General features: G+C 42.3%; 1 protein-coding gene across 1 annotated transcript in view; it reads right to left on the minus strand.

Annotated features, from left to right (window-relative positions):
* dmc1 (DNA meiotic recombinase 1) overlaps positions 1-21263 on the minus strand; it is an 81026-nt gene that overhangs the window by 46487 nt on the left and 13276 nt on the right. Inside the window, exons 5-8 of the mRNA XM_041177897.1 lie at positions 19775-19857; positions 10839-10891; positions 10609-10650; positions 9841-9913 (exon numbers count right to left, since the gene is read on the minus strand). Of these exons, the coding sequence (XP_041033831.1) occupies positions 9841-9913; positions 10609-10650; positions 10839-10891; positions 19775-19857 (251 nt within the window). The remainder of the gene's footprint in view (positions 1-9840; positions 9914-10608; positions 10651-10838; positions 10892-19774; positions 19858-21263) is intronic.

The raw sequence follows: 21263 nt of genomic DNA on the forward strand, positions 1-21263 counted from the left end.
AAGAATAGTAAGTTAATAGATGGAGTTGGAGTAAGGGAGCAAGTAATGAAGTCTAAATCAGTGTTACACTGCATGTACGTGAATGCATGGAGTATAGTTAATAAAATTGGGGCACAGATTGCCTCGTGGGATTATGATGTGGCGATAATGGAGACCTGGCTTAAGGAAGGGTAGGTCGGGGTATTAAATATTCCTGGTTACAAAGTGTTCAGAAAAGATAAGAAAGGGAAAAAAGGAAGAAGGGTGGTATTTTTGATTAAGGAGAGTATTGCAGTACTGGAGAAAGAGGATGTGTCAGAGGATTCAAGGACCGAATCGATTTGTCCAGAGCTAAGGAATAAGAAGGGTAAAATTACATTGCTCGGTGTAATATATAGACCACCAGCTAGTGGCAAGGATATTAAGGAACAAATCTGCAAGGAAATTATAAAGAGGTGTAAACATCATACAGTAGTTATAATGGGGGACTTTAATTACCTGTATATAGACTAGGATAGTGGTAGTGTAAGGGGTAGTGAGGGACAAGCGTTCCTAGATTGTGTTCAGGAGAATTTCCTACAGCAATATGTGTCCAGTCCAAGAAGAAAGGAGGCACTGCTAGACCTGGCTCTTGGGAATGAGTTGGGCCAAGTAGATCAAGTGACAGTGGGGGAACTAACTAACTTGCTGGTGTTTTTTGGAGAGATAACAAAAATGGTTGATGAGGGCAAGATGTGGCATATATGGACTTCCAAAAGGCAAAACAGTGCCAGATAACAGACTTGTGAGGAAAGTTATAGGTCATAGAATAAAAGGGACAGTAGCAACAAGGATACAAAATTGGCTGAGGGATAGGAAACAGAGAGTAATAGAAAAAAAAGAACAAAGAAAAGTACAGCACAGGAACAGCTCCTTCAGCCCTCCAAGCCTGCGCCGATCATATTGCCCATCAACTAAAACATTTTGCACTTCCAGGGTCCGTATCCTTCTATTCCCAACCTATTCATGTATTTGTCAAGCTGCCTCTTAAACACCACTATCGTACCTGCTTCCACCACTTCCTCTGGCAGCGAATTCCAGGCACTCACTACCCTCTGCGTAAAAAACTTGCCCCGCACATCACCTCTATAGTTTTCTCCTCTCACCTTAAATCTATGTCCCCTAGTAATTGACTCTTCCACCCTGGGAAAAAGCTTCTGACTATCTACTCTGTCCATGCCACTCATAATTTTGTAAGTAATGGTTATTAGGTATTTTTCAGGCTGCAAGCAGGTTTGTAGTGGAGTTCCCCAGGGGTCGGTATTGGGACCCTTGTTTTTCCTGATATATATAAATGATCTAGATCTTGGTATGCAGGGACAATTTCAAAGTTTGCGAATGACACAAAACTTGGGAGAATTGTAAACTGTGAGAAGGACAGTGTAGAACTTCCAAAGGACATTGACACATTGGTGGAGTGGGCAGATAGGTGGCAGATGAAGTTCAATGCAAAAAAGTGTGAGGTGATACACTTTGGTACAAAGAACATGGAGAGCCAGTATAAAACAAAAGATACTATTCTAAAGGGGGTGCAGGAGCAGAGAGACCTGGGTATATATGTACATAAGTTACTAAAGGTGACAGGACAGGGAGAGAGAACTGTTTCTAAAGCATACAGTATTCTAGGCTTCATTAATAGGGGCATAGCGTACAAGAAGGGAGGTTATGATGAACTTATATAAGACACTGGTTGGACCTCAACTGGAGTATTGTGTACAGTTCTGAGTGCCACATTAAGGGAAGGATGTGAATGCATTGGAGAGTGCAGAAGAGGTTTACAAGAATGATCCCAGAATCGAGACAGTTCAGTTATGAGGAAAGATTGGAGAAGGTAGGACTGTTTTCCTTGGAGAACAGACTTGAAAGAAATTGTCAAAATCATGAGGGGCCTGGACAGAGTAGAAAGGGAGAAACTGTTCCTGCTTGTAAACAGATCAAGAACCAGAGGGCACAGTTTTAAAGTGTTTTGCAAAAAACGCAAATGTGAGGTGAGAAAGAACTTTATCACATAGTGAGTAGTTAGGGTTTAAAATGCTCTGCCTGGAAGTGTGGTGAAGGCAGGTTCGATTGAGGCATTCCAGAGGGCATTGGATGATTATTTAAATCGAAACAATGTGCAGGGTTAAGAGGAAAAGGAAGGAGATTGGCACTAAATTAAAATGCTCGAAGAGCCGGTGCAGACATGATGGGCCGAATGGCCTCCTTCTACACTGTAACAATTCTGGATTATATCTGTGAAGTCTACAAGAGAACAGAGAGTCCTCAAGTTCTTGGATGCAGATGTGGGTGTGCTGTTGGACAAAGTTAGATGGCGGAAGGAGGCTCTGTTGGTCACAGTGCTCTGCAGGCCCTGTACAATTAGTGGAAGTCCCTGCCAACTCCAAGATCATATTCATGGCTAGTTAGATGGAAAAGTTGAGATTAGATAAGGTGAGAGTTGTCAGCCACATCAAGATTATATAGGGACTGAGCTCCTCTGTCTATTGCAACTCTCATTACGCTATGTTAAAGTGCTTGAAATGCCCAGGAGATGGCACAATGCTCCAAGAAATACAAATTACAGCAGTTATGAGACTTAACGGCACAGTTCAAAAGAGTGCACAGGAACAGAGGGACCTGGGGGTGCATATGCATTGATCTCTGAAGGTGACAGGACAAAACCTATCCACCATCTACAAGGCACAAGACAAGAGTGTGATGTAATATTCTCTACTTGCCTAGATAAGTGCAGCTCCAACAACACTCAAGAAGCTTGACATTAGCCAGGCCAAAGCAGCCTGCTTGATTGGCACCCCAACCACCACCTTCAATATTCACTTCTTCCACCACTAATGCACAGTGGCAGCAGTGTGTACCATCTACAAGATGCATTGCAGCAATTCACAAAGGTTCTGTTGACAGCACATTCCAAACCCATGACCCCCACCGCCAAGGGCAAGGGCAGCAAATGCATGGGAACACCTCTACCTACAAGTTCAAGACACAGACCATCCTGACTTGGAACCATATCACCGTTCCCTCAAAATCCTGGAACTCCCTTCCTACACCACATAGGCTGCAGCGGTTACAATGAGGATGTAAGCCTTGAAGATTTTTCATTCAAAGCAGAAATGCTATTCACATATCAGAAACCTCTAGCTGGTAAAAGCAGGGAAAATCCCAAGATATTCTATAAGTATATTAATGGCAAGAAGATAACCAGGGAAAGAGTAGGGCCCATAAGGGACCAAGGGGGCAATCTATGGGTGGAGTCAGAGGACATCGGTAGAGTGTTGAACGAATACTTCACATCCGTCTTCACCCAAGGGAATGAGGATGAAGGTATTGAACTCGGGGAGAGAGACTGCGAGGTTCTTGAGAAAATTAATATAGGGAATGACAAGGTATTGGAGGTGTTGGCAGGCTTAGAAGCAGACAAATCTCCAGGTCCAGATGATTTGTGTCCCAGACTGCTGAGGGAGGCAAGGGAGGAGATCACAGGGGCTCTGACCCAAATTTTTAATTCCTCAATGGCCACGGGGGAGGTGCCAGAGGACTGGAGAATAGCTAATGTAGTTCCACTATTTAAGGGTTGTCGAGATAAGCCAGGGAACTACAGGCCAGTGAGTCTCACGTCAGTGGTAGGGAAACTACTGGAGAAAATTCTGAAGGAGAGAATCTATCTCCACTTGGAGAGGCAAGGTTTGATCAGGGATAGTCAGCATGGCTTTGTCAGAGGGAGGTCATGCCTAACAAATTTGATTGAATTTTTTGAGTAGACCAGGTGTGTAGATGAGGGTAGTGTAGTTGATGTAGTTTATATGGATTTCAGCAAAGCCTTCGACAAGGTCCCACATGGAAACTTACAAAGAAGGCAAATGCACATGGGATACAGAGTAATTTGATGAGGTGGATTCAAAATTGGCTTAGTTGTAGGAGACAGAGGGTGACGACAGAAGGATGCTTTAGTGACTGGAAGCCAGTGTTCAGTGGCGTACCACAGAGTTCTGTGCTTTGTCCCCTACTGTTCGTCACTTATATAAACAACATAGATGACTATGTGGGAGGGGAGGATGAGTAAGTTTGCGGATGACACAAAGATTGGCTGGGTGGTTACCAGTGAGGTTGAGTATCTTGGGCTACAGGAAGATATAGCCGGGATGGTCAATTGGGCAGATAAGTGGCAGATGGAATTTAACCCTGAAAAGTGTGAGGTGATACACTTTGGAAGGAGTAATTTGACAAGGAAGTATTCAATGAACGGCATGGCACTAGGAAGTTAAAAGGAACAAAGGGACGTTGGCATGTGTGTCCATAGATCTCTGAAGGCGGAGGGACATGTTAGTGGGGTGGTGAAAAAGGCATATTGGACACTTGCCTTTATCAATCGAGGCACAGATTACAAAAGTAGGGAGGTCATGTTGGAGTTGTATAGAACCTTGGTGAGGCCACAGCTGGAGTACTGTGTGCAGTTCTGGTCGTCACGTTATAGGAAGGATGTGATTGCACTGGAGGAGGTACAGAGGAGATTCACCAGGATGTTGCCTGGGATGAAACATTTAAGTTATGAAGAGAGGTTGGATAGACTTGGGTTGTTTTCACTGGAGCAGAGAAGACTGAAGGGCAACCTGATTGAGGTGTACAAGGTTATGAGGGGCAATGACAGGGCGGATAGGGAGCAGCTGTTCCCCTTAGTTGAAGGGTCAGTCATGAGGGGACATAAGTTCAAGGTGAGGGACAGGCGGTTTGGGGGGATGTGAGGAAAAACGTTTTTACCCAGAGGGTGATGACGCTCTGGAATGAGCTGCCTGGGAAGGTGGTGGAGGCGGGTTGCCTCACATCGTTTAAAAAGTACCTGGATGAGCACTTGGCACATCATAACATTCAAGGCTACGGGCTTGTAAATGGGATTAGGTAGGTATGTCAGGTGTTTCTCACGTGTTGGTGCAGACTTGATGGGCTGAAGGGCCTCTTCTGCACTGTAATTCTGTGATATCATCATCAACCATATTTCATACCCAAATATAAACCACCAGTTCCGTGACTTGATTGAACTGGTACTCTCCAGCATTCCCACACAGAGTGCATAAGCGAAAAGGAACATACTTCGAGACACCATCGACAACATCATTTTCAATGATCAATTTCAAAATATTGGAAGCAAGAGCTGAAAAATGCTGACTGGTTCAACGGCTACCATCACTGAAATGAAGGGAGAATATGGCCTATTAAAAGATAGAATACAGATGAGACTATAATGGCAGACTTGTTAAATTAGTACTTTAAATCCGTTATCCGCTTTCACATTAGAGTAAAAAGACAAAAAAAAACACTATGGGAAAGGAAGCTAAAATAAGTCAATCAGCAATGAAGGAAATAATGGGTCTTAAGATTTGCAGATCCCGAGGAGCTGGTTTCCATCCATGTATATTAAAAGAAATAGGTGTGAAAATTGGGGATGAGTTAGGCATAATTTTCCAAAGCTCTCTAGCTTTATTTAAACAGGAGAGTGGGAGAAACCAGGGGCAGAATCTTAATTGTCAAGGTTGAGGAAGAGGGGAGCAGCAGGGCAGGTTTGGGTGAGGCAGGGGTTAAATTCCATGCCAGTGTGTGGAAACCTGGCATGATGCTGCTCACTTCCTCTTTTTACACGTTCCAAGGCGTGTGGGAACACCAGGGGAGCTCCGAATTCAGTAATTTAAATTATGCCTTTAACTCAGAATTCTGGCTTTAAAATTCAGTGCATGGATTTCCTGAGCTATGTGAAACTTGCCAGTCCCAACAACACGACAGCACAGCAGCAACTCATTGATCAATGAAAATTAAACATTGAAACTGTGCAGCTGCTGCCTTGCCTATGTGAAAGACTTGTGCTTGCAGGGCTTGCTCTAAGAGCATGTTTTCACTGCTTTATATGTGATATTCAACTTTTTAGAAGTTATTTCATCTACTTTGGAATTTTTCTACTACACATGTACTTCCCTGCTGTCAGCCTTCACTGTCGCATAGGAGCAGCTTATGCAGCTATACCATTAACCTTTTAGGCTGAATCTGACAGGGGAGTTGGGGAGAGGTGTATTGTTCACTATCCAACCCCTTACCTCCACATTGTAGAAGTCAGTGGCCAATTGAGTGACTTAAAAAAAATCTGACCCTCAGCAACAGCATGCTGCCAGCTGGCTAAACTAGTAAAGAGTGGGGCTTCTGCCCCTCAGTGACATGGCTGACAGCTCTGGCAGTGCCAGAAATGAGGAGTTGGTGCTGCTGTAATTCCAAGTAGGCTCCAGGATGAAGAGACACCTGGACCTCGGCAAGTCTGGGGTATTGGACAGGGAGGGATCAGGGTACCTAGGGAGGCCAGGCGAGAGGAACAAAAGAGAGGTAACATCTTGGGAGGGGTGCCCTGATGCCCACAGGGCATCCCCTGAATGATATGCCCCTTCCTTCTGCCTTTTCCAAGCAACTGCCCAACAATAGGAGACACATGATCAAAGGCCAATCATAGAGCAAGCCATTGAGTTGCTGAAGATGCAATTCAGGTGCCCTGACAGATCTGGGACCACCCTTCATTATGCACAAGCAAGGTCATTGAGAATGTAATGGTTTGCTGTGCCTTGCACAACATGGTGCTGAAGAAAAAAATGGTTCCTTGGGAGGGGGAATGGGTGCTGACCACTCAGCAACTTCCAAGCAGGGGAGAAGCAGAAAAGGATGAGAGCTTGACGTGACCAGAGACCCTGCAACAACTCACCTAGCTGCCAGAGCAGCTCACAATGGGCTCATACTGGCATTCTTCAAATAATCTGAGTGTGTGAAACTGCTAAACCCTCTGATCCACACCAGCCCCAACTTTTCCAACACAAGTCATTCCCACAGTCATAAATCTTCCATCACATCTTTTGCTTGTCTTCCACTCTAGTCACACCATGCTCTTAAGCTGTCCATTTGGAATTCAGGAGGCAACAATGGAGATGGCAGGATAATGGAGAGCTTGTTTCATTGAAATTTCCATAGATATAAGGGCATTGATATTGCTACAAGTGGATTCCCTTGTGTATTAAGAAACCTTTTCTGTTTTCTATTATTCTTACAAGTGGTGTTACCCCTGTGGCTTTAACAGAGATAAATGTAGGCTGCTCATTTCCCCAATAGAAACAGAAAATGTTGGAAATACTCTGATGAAAGGTCACAGACCTCAACATTAATTCTCTTTTTTCTCACCATAGATGCTGCCTGACCTGCTGAGTATTTCTAGCATTTCAGCTTCCCAGCATCTGCAATATTTTGCTTTTGCTCATTTCCCTATTCTGATAACAGCCCATGGTGGATGTCCTCTGGGTTTTGGAGCCCATGAAAGCCCAGCCACAGCTGTGCCTGTGTGGGGGCAGGATGCAGCCTCTTGGGCTCTTTCTGAGGGGAGTCAGAAGTAGGAGTGCCTTGAGCAGAATCCCCAGTTCCAGTTTCCTTTTTTACTTCTTTCCTCTCATGGCCCATCTACAATTCCTTGCTAGCCAAGAGCTGGAATGCTCTTTGCTGCATTTCAGTGAGGCTTTAAATGACTAAGACGAATGTTCATCCATCCTGTATGAAGTGGTGGACTGAATATGTAGGGGGTTGAATAGGTGAAACACGCACTTGGTTGCCTGCTATGTCTGATTCCCCATGCAGGTGGCCACTATTTCCACAGAGGTAGACATCAGTGAAAATGCCTGAGACATCATGACACTCATGGTAGAGACGTCCTCCTCCAAACTCTTTCCAAGGGTGCACATTTCCTCCAAAAATGCTGACAGAACCACATACATTTCTTCTTGCTGCTCCAGAAGTGCCCATTTCATTGAGCCCCGAGGCTCAGCACCTGCGACCATCTGAGGAGAGCTTAGAGTGTCCTGTGCCTCTGATGGGGACTCTCCACTGCTGTCCCTGTCTGCAGCACCTGCTCCTGCTCACTTGTGATGTGCGCCTCACCATATGTCAATTTAGCTATCATTATTGGATTCACCATCGAGGTGTGCGTTTTGGTGCTGGTGAATGGCATGTAGGAGTCATGTGACAGTGCTCCCCCAGTGTGCACACTCTCCTGAGGACTCTTCAGCCTCCCTACATTCCAGCTCCTCCATAAACTTTGAAAGACCTATGGCAGATGAAAAAATGAATTAAAACTGACATGGGAAGAGTTCAGACATTGTGCAGATGTTGACATTTCAACCAGTGATAACAGCAATGAGTTATCTGCCCAAGTAGCAGTGTGATATTTAATTCAATCAGGAATGTATGAGAAAGAGATACCCATCTCTCCATCATCTGCCACCATGTTGATCTCCAAGGTCTCCTTCTCAGCTGTTAAGGGTGGCTACGACTGCGGGGCTACCTCAGTTCTCCATCTCGCAGTTCTCCATCTCGCCACTCTTCTTCATCAGTTCCCTGTCTGAAGGCAGGCCCATCCTACAGCAACAAGACTTTCAACACGTGTAGGACAAGGAGGCAGGTCCCGAATCCTCCCCAGCCAGAACAGGGATCAAGCACCACGCTGATCCACACCAATCTGATCCACACAGCCGTCCAGACAACCAACATCGTTACACACACACAAACACACACACTTCCCCCCCACCCCCCACAACAAAGACACTTATTGGTAAAAATCAATTTTAAAAAGTATTTTCGCTAAAATTTTTAAGAAAAAAATTCATTACCCAATGTGTGATTGCAATCAAGACCTTGAGGTTAAGAGTCCCATTATCTACCAAGTGAGCTACGCAAACTGTGTAGAAACCCCCTGCACAAAGCCATAACACACTGGATATAGCTTAAGGAGGCAGAAATCACAAAATTACATTGAGATTGTGATCCCACTACAGATTGGGAAATGTAATGGATTATTACTGGCAAATAATGTTTTATCTTAAAAGCTACACTGAAATGTGACAGTGGAATTCCCATTATAATGCCACTTGGTAGTATTTTTGGCAACATACACACATTCAATTACTCAATTTTAACATTGGAATTCTTGCTTGCAAATGCTTGCATTGCAGGTTTCAGTGCAGTATGAGACCACACCACTATTTCTTTTTGATAATGGCACGATTTTGGATCTGACTGGAAAGGTGTCAGGAGCAGTTGTGTATGCGCTGGTGGTTGAGTATGCATGCGCAACTGTTCCTGATGCCATTCCAGTCGGTGGCAGGAGTTACAGTGATCAAATAATCAGAGCAGTACCACTCAAGGACTCCAAGCTTGTTTAGGAAAGAGGGTTGGATGAAGCAGAGAACATCAGTTAGGAGGAACAAGTGATGGTGACGGCTGCCAAACAGTAATGAAATTGGGTGTGGAAGAAAAAACAGATGCGCAGCTGGTGTGGGACCCAGAGATATGTACCTCACAAAGGCTGCACTCATTAATCAGCAGAAGCCTTTTATGCAGTCCTTTGAGAACCTTCAAAGCCCTTTACATAGGGAGTTAGAAAATGTACAGATAACTTAACAAAACATACCAATAATATTTAGGTAACACCATGTGAACAAGATGGAAGATTCAACGATTATGTAAATATAAGTACACTTTTCAATTTTAAAGGAATATTCCGATCCTGAAAATCTCTCTGTGAAATGAGAAATTGTGCAAACTGCAGGCAAGGACTGAAATTGCAGCTATTACTCAATTATATTGTACTTTTAACCTAGTAAAACATCCCAAGGCCCTTCATTGTTGGAGTTCAGACCCAAGTAGGAGTAAGAGTAGGAGGAAGGATATGGGAAGGTGCAGATTCCATGTGCACAGGGTCTGAAATCATAACAGAAAAAGCCATGGAATGGAAATAGCTAACAAAGTAAAGGATACAAGGTATTCTCTGTATCAATGAAAATCACCTTTCCTCCACAGTATCCACTAGATCCAGGAAGCTGAGCAGTTACTAGAATGAAAGAGATAAATCAATTGGTACAGTTCTGGTCAGAGACTTTCATTAGCCTGCTTCATTTAGTGCTTCCTATCCCAGGTTCACCTCAATTGAAAGGTCCAGTGTAAGAAGAGCTCAGCTGTTATGTTTGCATTTTTCAACTCAGGGAACCACTACTGTAATACTCTCCTCTGGATGACTCTAATTAGTGTAAGTATAAGGCTACAGTTAATACACGGTACAATGTTCAGTTGCACGATAGCTGATTATTTTTAATTGTATATTACTTGTGTTTAATTGGTGGGCATTAACTGGGTTTTCACTTGGGCTCATAAATATATGACATTGATTTAAACAGTGGGCGTTGGGTTAGTAGGTGCTTGCAATCTGCAAAATAAATAAATAAATGCTTATAAAAGTGTGTAAAGATTGGTTCCAGTTATATCTTTCACCAACTGGCATTCTGAACTATAACAATTACTTCCATTGCCAATGAAAGAATTCGTCTTCTAAAAAAAATTGCAGATTGGTTCTTGACATTACATATCATGCAACATTATTTTGCTGGACTTTTAAGTCCTTAATTTACACTGTTTTGTTTGAATTACAACAAAAACACAGATGACCTCATTCCACACCCAGCATTTATATTAGCATCTTTTATAAAGTGCTGGCATAGGGATTTTAATGCTTTGTATACGGGAACTTACCACAGAAAGTGTGCGACAGCTGTGTCTTCCCAGTTCGAAATTCTGCAAATAAAAACAGAAATTAACTCCTAAAGATAAAAGAAAAATCTTGCATTTATAGACTCTTCCACATCCTGAAGGTTTCAAAGTGCTTTAAAAACAGGACTTTTGAAATGTGTTCACTACTTTTTGCACCGTTTGCTGTCTCCTCCCTATTAATACCAGGGCCACTGTGTCTTTGTCGAACTTACCACCAAATGCCTCAGTGATTGCCATGCTTTCAATTCCACCACCCAGTAGTTTGCTGCAAAGCAAAGTAAATGTTAATACTGCACTATTTATTTTCTAGCCTTACTTAAAAATATAGTACATATGTCATGCTAGAGTGTTAATACATAAGTGTAATTATAGCAGCAGTCCACTGAGTTCAACATACAGATATCTCATTTAAGTTATATGATCACAAATCATGGATTATTCTTTTCAAACATGTTTTATAAAATCTAACCCAAAATACTTTATAGAATACATGTTCAGATTTTTGAATCATTCCCCTGCCCATCTTGCCGTTTCTGCTGCCTAGCGTCCTCCCTGGTGTCACATGGACAGGACAATCTGTGTGTGACCTGTATCACGACCATCATCAATATTACTCAGTTGAGCCGGCATAAGCACAGCTATTTGCAAAGTGAGATACCTTCTTCTGCATAATGTCTCCAGATGTTATCTTTTTCATCCCAGAGATGGATAGCTGAGAATGTCCAGTATGGCCTATACAAGTCACAACCAGGCAAAACTATTACCAGGCGTACTCTGATCCTTATAAAATTTAATACATATTTTTCTGAGATCTGGCACTAACATTGTAAAAGGAAGTACGATGCAACCCAGTAGTTAGAGCAGGCCACCACCTGTAAGTGAATTAAACAGAGTTGGCAGCTGAACATCACATATATTCAATGTCTGCCTGCTGCTTTTAAAATAATTTCACAGACATTTTCTGCAGTAAATGCACATGTAGATAGTTCATGCAGAAAATATGGAAATTTTCCTATAGTGAATGCAATCAAGATAGGTCCTGCAGTAAATCTAATTGATAGTTCCTGCAGTAAATGGGACAGAGCTGCTGCAGTAAATGCAATAGTGTTCCCTTCGTAAAGGCAAAAGAGGTATTTCCTGCAGTAAATATAATGGAGATAGTTCCACAGTGAATGCAACAGTTACTGCAGTAAATGTAAAAGTTGCTGCTGCAATGTAATAGATTGTTCCTATAGTAAATGCAATAGTGTTCCTTTAGTAAAAAAACAGCAACAGCTCCACAGTAAATACAACAGAGGCTGTTACTGCAGTTAATAGACAGTTTCTGCAGTAAATGCAATAGATCATTTCTGCGGTAAATGTATTAGTTCCTACAGTAAATAGAAAAGATAGTTTCTGTAATAAGTACAATAAAGAGGATGTGAAATTCATTTGGCCTGTTCTTTGGTCACGGAGGTTATGATTTAAGGCATAATTTGTTAACCAAAATCATCTGAAAAGTTTCTGTACCAGTTCCTGGGCTTCCAGTGTTGCTCTCTTCTCAATGTTGCCAGTGAACTCTGCAGGCAGCAGGGGGCACCAGCAGTATTATTATTATTATTATTATTATTATTATTATTATTACAGGCCAGGTGGTGCATCTCATACCCAGCACACCACCTCAAGCTGCTTAATGCACCACACCACATTAGTCACCCAGCACCAGTCCTTGGCACTCAGCACTCATGCCTAACATCCAAGTACTCCGCCTCATTCACACACACCTCCTAAAGTGCCAATCGCACAACCACCTCTCACTGCCTCCATATATCTCCAATTATTCAGCTGTGGTAGGCACATCACCCAAACGCAGTGCAACACAACAGACAATCTTCCCTCTCTCTTTCAGGCAGACAATAGAAAGAAGCAGAGCAGAATGGGTGAGGAAAAAGCACCAGCATCTCCTGAGCCTAGCAGAGAAGGTGGCTCTTAGCATCATGGGGTCAGCTGCAAAGAGAGCTTGCAAGATCTGTCACTGAGAACAATGAGGATGAAGATATGTTTCTGCCCCTTCTCAACTCCCAAGCGTACCCCAATCCAGCTTTCTGGCTTGATTAGCAAGCTGCTGATGGTGTGACAATGGACTCTTGCTTCTCTCCCTATCCACCTCCCTCTGTTGCATTTACTGCAGAATTATTGTTGCTGTTTATATAAAATATTACTGCATTTACTGCAGGAACAATCTATTACGTTACTGCAATAACGCTTAAATTTACTACAGTAACTCTTGCATCTACTGTAGGAACTATCTCCAATATATTTACTGCAGGAAATATGCTGCTTTTACTAAAGAAACACTATTGCATTTACTGCAGGAACTATCTCTGTTCCATTTACTTCAGGAACTACCTATTGGATTTAACTCAGACCCTATTTTGATTGCATTTACTAGAGGAAAATCTCTGCATTTTCTGGTGAACTATCTTCCTCTTCTGAGCACTGCTTTCAAATACCCAGGTACCCAGGCAAGGAAACCCTAGAGAAACAAAGAGAGTAACAGCACTGATGAAGAGGCCCTGTCACTTTTTTAAATTTCATTTACGGGATGTGGGCTTCGCTGGCTGGGCCAGCATTTATTGCCCCTCCCTAGTTGCCTTGAGAAGGTGGTGGTGAGCTGCTTCAAGGACAACTAGGGATGGGCAATAAATGCTGGCCCAGCCAGCGAAACCCACATCCCGTGAATGAATGAAAAAAAAATGACACTCGCAGCTACCTGCTTAGATACTGGCACTGCAATTACCTAGAGGCTAGAATAGAGTTGGAATCAGCATATGGTGCGTCACAGCACACAAATGGTTGCAACCTGGCCAAGTGAAAGAACAGCTCATTTGCCAGCTGACTGGAACATGACGTGGCAGGCTAGTACTGCTGAAAAGGATTCAGCCGAGGACATCGATGGGGAGGCATACAGGTTAGTGCTGAATGGGTATGCAGAGAGGTGCTAAGTACATTGGCTGGCCTGCCAGACAGCCTTCTGTCAAGAAACATGCAAGGTTCTGGCTCCAACTTGGCAGAGGACATGATGTGGAGCTTGCCCTCTCTGCAGCCTCTATCCATCTCCCTGTGATGCTGCAGACCTAGAAGCACTCTCAATGCTGCTCTGAAACCTGTTGCAGCCTTTGTGGAGAGGGGTTACCTACTCCGCTGCCATCACTATGAGGATGCTACAACACTTCTGGAAAATGCACCAAAACATTTCCAAAATTACACTTGAGTGTTTCCAAATACTTTCCAATAAAAAAAATTCCAGTACTTTAATTTAACTGCTACCCTTTAAATAATATTTCTGCAGGGTCCATTTTGCTGCTTCTTTTCTTAGGAGTGGACATGCAGGTGTTGCCAGGACCTACACGTGTTCAGATTTGGAATCTTGACATTACATCAGGATAGCACCAATTCAAGATGTTCAGTCACATGCAGTGTCAGGAAGATATAATAATTGTTGTAATGTTATTGGAATTTGTTGTAGAGTAATAATGGGGTCTGTGTCCTTGAATGTGCGTATGTGTGTGTGAGACTTAATTGAATTAAGTACATCTGGAGGCTTTGATGTAACAGGAGATAAACTAGGTTTGAAATGTGAAGTAGGTAAACATAGGTGTAACATTTGCATTTTTAAATAAACCAGGCTAGATTGAATTCAAAAGAGGGAGTGAAATATTGCACCCAGCCAGGAGAAGTTAAGAAACAGTGGCCAGAGTTTTATGTTCGGTGTGCAGGCGCACGTCCGGCACACCAGAGCATAATACGACGTGCAATGACGTCCCAATGTCATCGCACACTCACGCGATATTTTGTTTGGCGGGTGCGCGCCAGAGTCGGCTGTGTGCCCGCCAATAATTGAAAGGTCTATTAAGGCCATTAACAAGGTGATTAACTTGAATCTTACACTGCCCATTCAACCTAACGGTTGGCAGGCAGGCAGGCCAAAAGGCCAAGCGGCCTTTACATTTTTTAGGAAACCTCATCCACGAGTGGGATGAGGTTTCCTAAAGCTAATACACATTAAATAAAAAATTTTGTTCTGAAATTAAAAACATGTCCCATCTCATGTGACACAGTCACATTAGGGGACATGTTTTATTAAATTTGTCTTGTATTTATTCATTTTTTTTAAAAAGCACTTCAATCTCCCTGAGGCAGCTCCATGCCTCAGGGAGATTGAAGTGCTCTTTCGCGCGCATGTGTGAACTGATTGCCAGGCCCGCTCTCTCTCCTCCCCCCACCCACACAGGTAGCGCTGCCACTCGCGATCCACGCAGGGCAGGCCTTAATTGGCCCGTCTGTGTGAAATCGCGGAGTGGAGCCGATTGCGGGCAGCGGCTAGCTTCCCGCCCACCACTGCCTGCCGAGGGATAAATTCTGGCCCATGTGTTTATTTTTCCCAAAGATTACTGGTAAAATTGGCACTATGAGAGATTTTTATTATTAGAAAGGCAAAGTCCAAAGACATAGTGAAATGACAGGAATTTGCATTCAAGGTGGAAAATATGGATAAAGGAGAGAAGGCTGTGTGTAGGGAAGGCATTCTAAGATCTAAAACATGTGAAAAGCCTCCAGCATTTAAGCCTCAAGCAGCTGTCTACAAAGAACTGAAGTTAAGAAAATTCAATTTGAATTGGATTGTTCAGGGTATCGTGTTTCTTTGCCTGGGTTCTTTTAAATCTGTGTGTCTTACTGTTGCTTTAACGAAAGTGTAACTGGGAGTTAGATTAACTGGGGGATTTAGAAATTATCATAGTAATAATTTGTAGATCTATGTGTATACTTAAAATCATTTCTTCTGTTAATAAAGGTTTAATTTAGTTTTGTAAGAAACCTATTAAGACTCAGTGGTCTTATTACTACTGAATTCAAAGCACTCATCTCAAAATTTAAACAAATTGCAAAACAGTTGTGGCAGTTGTTTCAAGTTTCCCTTTGGGATTCAAGCGGCTCAGCTTTTACCATCAACTGTGCTATAACATGCAGTGAATGCATCAGTGTGTACCCAAATTACTAAAGTGCAGCATGTGCAGGTTACAGGTGGTGGCCCCAGTGAAGCCAGGTAGGCTACAAGCGGTGCAAATGAATTTTGTGCCCAGGCTGTGCCTGTAGTAAATGGAATGGAGAAAGCTATTGCAATAAATCCAATTGTTAGCTCTTGCAATAAATGCAACAGAGATTGTTACAGCACTAAGTAATATAGCTGCTCCTGCAATAAGAGAGATTGTTCCTGCAGCTAAAGTACGGATAATTCAATCAGTAAATGCAATTGATTGTCTCTGCAGTAAATAGAATAACAGATCATTCCTGTAGTAATTAGATTACACATAATTTCTGAAGTAGCTTCAGAAGAGGCCGTCCACACAGTAAATGCAAGAGGAAAAAGTTCCTTCAGTAAATTTAATACCTTCTGTTCCTACAGTTAATGGGATGGTGACTGTTCCTTCAGTAAATTGAATATAGTTCCTGCAGTAAATGCATTGGTGTTCCTTTAGTAGCAGAAACAGTTCCTGCAGTGAATATAATAAACTGCTCATGCATTAAATGTAATAGAGGTAGTTCCTGCAGTAAATGGAATAGAGTTCCTTAAGTAAATGTAAAATAGTTTGTATAGTAAGTGGAATAGACGATGCCTGCAGTAAGCACAATAGAGAAAACTACTATCCAATTGATGGTTCCTACAGTAAATGCAGAGATAGTTATTGCAGTAATGTAATGGACTATTCTTACAGTATTATGATAGATGGTCCCTGCTGTAAGTGCAAAAGAGATTATACCTACACTAACTGGAATAAAGATAGTTTCTGCAGTAAATGTAAAAGAAAATGCTGCAAATGGTGGGAAAGCTTTTAGGAACAAAAATCTGGGACAAAATTAACAGTCACTTGGACAAATATGGATTAATTAAGGAATTAGGGCTGTACTCACGAGCGGAGAAGGTTGACAGGAGATTTGATTGAGGTGTTCAAAATCATGAGTGATCTGGACAGAGTAGATGGAAACTGATCTCATCGGTGGAAGGATCGGGAACCAGAAGACACTGATTTAAGTTGATTGGCAAAAGAAGCAATGGTGGCATGAGGAAAATTATTTTATAGTGAGTAATTAAGATCTGGAATGCTCTGCCTGAGAGTGTGGTGCAGGCAGATTCAATTGTGGCTTTCAAAAGAGAATTGCATAATTATGTGAAAAGGAAAAATTTGTACGGGAGAAGGGCAAAGAAGTGGGGTTAGCTGAGTTGTTCTTGCAGAGAGCCAACATGAACGTGAAAGGCTGAATGTCCTCTTTCTGCGCTGTAACCACTCTATGGGTGGAATTTTCCAGCCCTGCCGTGATAGGGGTTGGTCCGGAAAATGTGGTGAGCCATTCAAATGTCCATTGATTTTGGCAGGACCGGAAGATTCCACTGACAGGAAAGGCCAGCAAATTCCAGCCTATAATTCTATTACTGTTCCCAGAGTACATGGAATAGAGAAATGGCATCAAGGAGCTCTAGCAAAACTGGAGCTAATGGGAATGTTATGATACAGCTGATGGTAAACGCTGAGTTGTTCAAATCCCAAAGGGAAACTTGAAACAACTGCCACAACTGTTTTGCAGTTTGTAATAAATTTCGAGATGCGTGCCTTGAATTCAGTAGTAATAAGACCACCAAACTAGATTAAATATTTATTAATAAGAGGAATGATTTTAAACGTATACATATATCTACAAATTACTATGATGATAACTTCCAAATCCCCTACTTAATCTGATTCCCAGTTCACTTTCGTTAAGGCAACAGTAAGACACATAGATTTTAAAATACCCAGGCAAGGTGACACACAGTACCCTGAACCAGTTGAATTCAAAGTGAGTTTTCTTAACTTCAGTTCTTTGAAAACAGCAGCTTGAGGCATAGATGCTGAAGGCTTTTCACACTTGTTAGATCTTAAAAATGCCCACCCTTACACACAGCCTCTACTCCTTTATACATGTTTTCCCCTTTGAATGCAAATTCCCATTGTTTCACCATATCTTTGGACTTTATCTTTCTGATAATAAAAATCTCTCATGGTACTAAGTTTACCAATAATCTTTGAGAAAAATAAACACACTGTTTATAAACTTCACCTGGCTTAGTGACACATTTCACCCCTCCTTTGAAAACAATCTAGTCTGGTTTATTTAAAAATGCAAATGTCCTTTCACCTTACATTCTAAACTTACCCCTGTTTACATCAAAGTCTTCAGACCAGCTGCCTTTAACCCAATTAAGTCTCACACACACAGACACATACACCACTATTTCACAATAAATTCCAATAATATGATGAGAATTATTATATCTTCCTGATAGAGGATCAGGGGAAAACTCTCCGTTGGTTGGAGTCATACCAAGCACAAAGGAAGATGATTGTGGTTGTTGGAGGTCAATCTTCTCAGCCCAAGAATATCACTGGAGGAGTTCCTCAGGGTAGTGTCCTAGGCCCAACCATCTTCAGTTGCTTCATCAATGACCTTCCTTCGAAAGTCAGAAGTGGGGATGTTTGCTGAGAATGTTCAGCATCATTTGCAACTCCTCAGAAACTGAAGCAGTCCATGTCCAAATACAGCAAGACATGGACAATATCCAGGCTTGGGCTGACAAGTGGCAAGTAACATTTGCGCCACACAAGTGCCAGGCAATGATCATCTCCAGCAAGAGAGAATCTAACCATTGCCCGTTGACATTCAATGGCATTACCATCGCTTAATCCCCCACTATCAACATCCTTGGGGGTTACCATTGACCAGAAACTGAACTGGACTAACCATATAAATACTGTGGCTACTAGAGCAGGTCAGAGGTTAGGAATCCTGTGGTGAGTGACTCACCTACTGACTCCCCAAAACCTGTTCACCGTCTACAAGGCACAAGCCAGGAGTGTGATGGAATACTCTCCCCTTGTCTGGATGAGTGCAGCTCCAAAAACACTCTCAAGAAGCTCAACACCATCCAGGACAAAACAACCTGGTTGCTTGGCATTCCATCCACAAGCATTCACTCCCTCCACCACAGACGCACAATGGCAGCAGTGTGTACCATCCACAAGACGCATTGCAGGAATTCACCAAGGCTTCTTAGGCAGCAACTTCCAAATCCACGATTGTTACCATCTAGAAGGACAAGGACAGCAGACGCATGGGAATACCACCACCTGGAAGTGCCCCACTCATCGTCCTGACTTGGAAATATATTGCCGTTCCTTCACTGTTTCTGGATCAAAATCCTGGAACTCCCTTCCTAACAGCATCTTGGGTATACCTACACCACAAGGACTGCAGCAATTCAAGAAGGCAGCTCACCACCACCTTCTCAAGCGCAATTAGGAATGGGCAATAAATGCTGCCTAGCCAGCGATATTCACATCCCATAAATGATTTTTTAAAATATTGAAATAGCTCCTGCAATAAATAAAAACAGAAAATGCCAGAAATACTTGGAGATAGCTCTTGCAGTAAATGCATGAGAATATTCAGTAAAAAAAAGTGCTGGAAATACTCAGCAAGTCTGGCAGCATCTGTGGGGAGAGAAAGAGTTAACGTTTCAGGTCTGTGACTACATTAACAGATGCTGCATGACCAATTGAGTACTTCCAGCATTTTCTGTTTTTATTGCAGCTTTCCAACACTCGTGGCATATTGCTATTGTTCCTGCTGTAAATATAAGAGATAATGCCCACATTAGAGATTATTCCTGTGGTAAATGCAATACAGTTTCTGAAGTACATGCAGTATGGTTCCTGAAGTAAATGGTACAGATATAGTTCATGGAGCAAATGAAATAGAGTTAGATCCTGCAGTAAATGGAACAGACAAACCAGGGCATTTCCATAACTGTAAAATGCATCACAAAAATAGTTCAGATGCAGCTGCAGTGATCACCTCTTTGTTCAATGCTTATATCGCTGCTCATTTTAATTCAATGCCTCTGAGAATTTATACTTAGCCATCAACATCACTGTTTAAGCAAAAAATAGATTAAAATAAAAACCAAAATCAAATACAATAGCTCTCCTGTTTGATTTTGAAAAGGTTTTGCTGCAGCGATTCCTTTTTAGTGGCACTTAATATAATTTCCATAGATAAGTAATGTTCTCACTCTAATTCTTGGCTGCCAGTGGTGATGTGAAACACTGTTTTTCTCTTCTCACTATACTCAAATGCGGTGAGAAATCCTGGCTCCTGTAGCACAAAAACAACAATTTTGCATGCAAATAAGACACTCATTGACTTTCACAAATACTAATTTGTGCCAAGGATTACATGGAAAAGGTATATTGGAAAGGGAGCACAGTTTCAAAATAAGGGGTCTCCCATTTAAGATGGAGATGATTTTTTTTATCTCTCAGAGGTCATTAGTCTTTGGAATTCACTGGCTTAGAGAGCAGTGGAGGTGGATCATTGAATATATTCAAGGTTGAGTTAAGACAGATTTTTGAGCGACAAGGGAGTCAAGGGTTATGGGGAACAGCAGAAAAGTGGATTTAAGACCACAATCATGATCTTACTGAATGGCGGAGCAGGCTTCAAGGCCAAATGGCTTATTCTGCCTCTTATTTCTTATGTTCTACCAGTAACAGGAGTCTGATAAGGTTAATGTTAATGACAGTCCTGCAGTCAATTATCTCAACCCTAGAACATTGCTGCAGGAGTCTCTCAGAACATGTCTTGGGTCCAGTCATCTTCAGTTGCTCCATCTATGACCTTAAGGATGTTCAATGATGACTGCACAGTCTTCACTTCCATAAGCAATTCCTCAGAAAATGAAGTAGTCTGCCCACGTGCAGCAAGCAACTAAGCTTGGCCTGATAAGTGGCAAGTGATATTCATGCCACACAAGTGTCAGGCAATAACCATCATAGTCTAATCACTTCCCCAAGATATTAACATCATCAAATCCCACACCATCAACATTCTGAGGGTCACCACTGACCAGAAACTAGACCAGCAACAATAAATACTGTGGCTATAAGAGCAGAGGCTGGGAATCCTGTGGTGTGTTTCAATACATGACTCCCCACAGCTTTTCTACCACTTACCAGGCACAAGTCAGGAGTGTGATGGAATACACCCCATTTTCCAGACTGCGTGCAGCTCCAATAACATTCAAGAAGCTCGACACCATCCAACACTAAAAAGTCTGCTTGATTGGCACCCTATTAACCACCTTAAGCATTCATTCCCTTAACTATGGCACACCATGGCTCAAGTGTATACCATCTACAAGATGCACTACAACAATTCTCCAAGGCTTTTTTAATAGGAACTCCCAAACCTACCTAGAAGGACAAGGGTAGCTGGCACATAGGAACACCACCACTGCCAGGGTTTCCCCTCCAAGTCACACACCATCTTGATTTGGACATCTATGGTCTTTGGATGAAAATCCTGGAACTCCAGAAATGTTTCAGGTTGATGAAAGGTCAACATTAACTCTGTTTCTCTCTTCAAAGCTACTGCTGACCTGCTGAGTATTTCAGCATTTTCTGTTTTTACATTAGTATTGCTGGGGATTACATATACCAGGAACAGGACTGTAACAGGGTTAGTATGATGGGGTTTATTTGTGCCAGTAATGAAACTGTAAC

Source organism: Carcharodon carcharias, chromosome 31, assembly GCF_017639515.1.
Source record: "Carcharodon carcharias isolate sCarCar2 chromosome 31, sCarCar2.pri, whole genome shotgun sequence".
NCBI lineage: Eukaryota > Metazoa > Chordata > Chondrichthyes > Lamniformes > Lamnidae > Carcharodon > Carcharodon carcharias.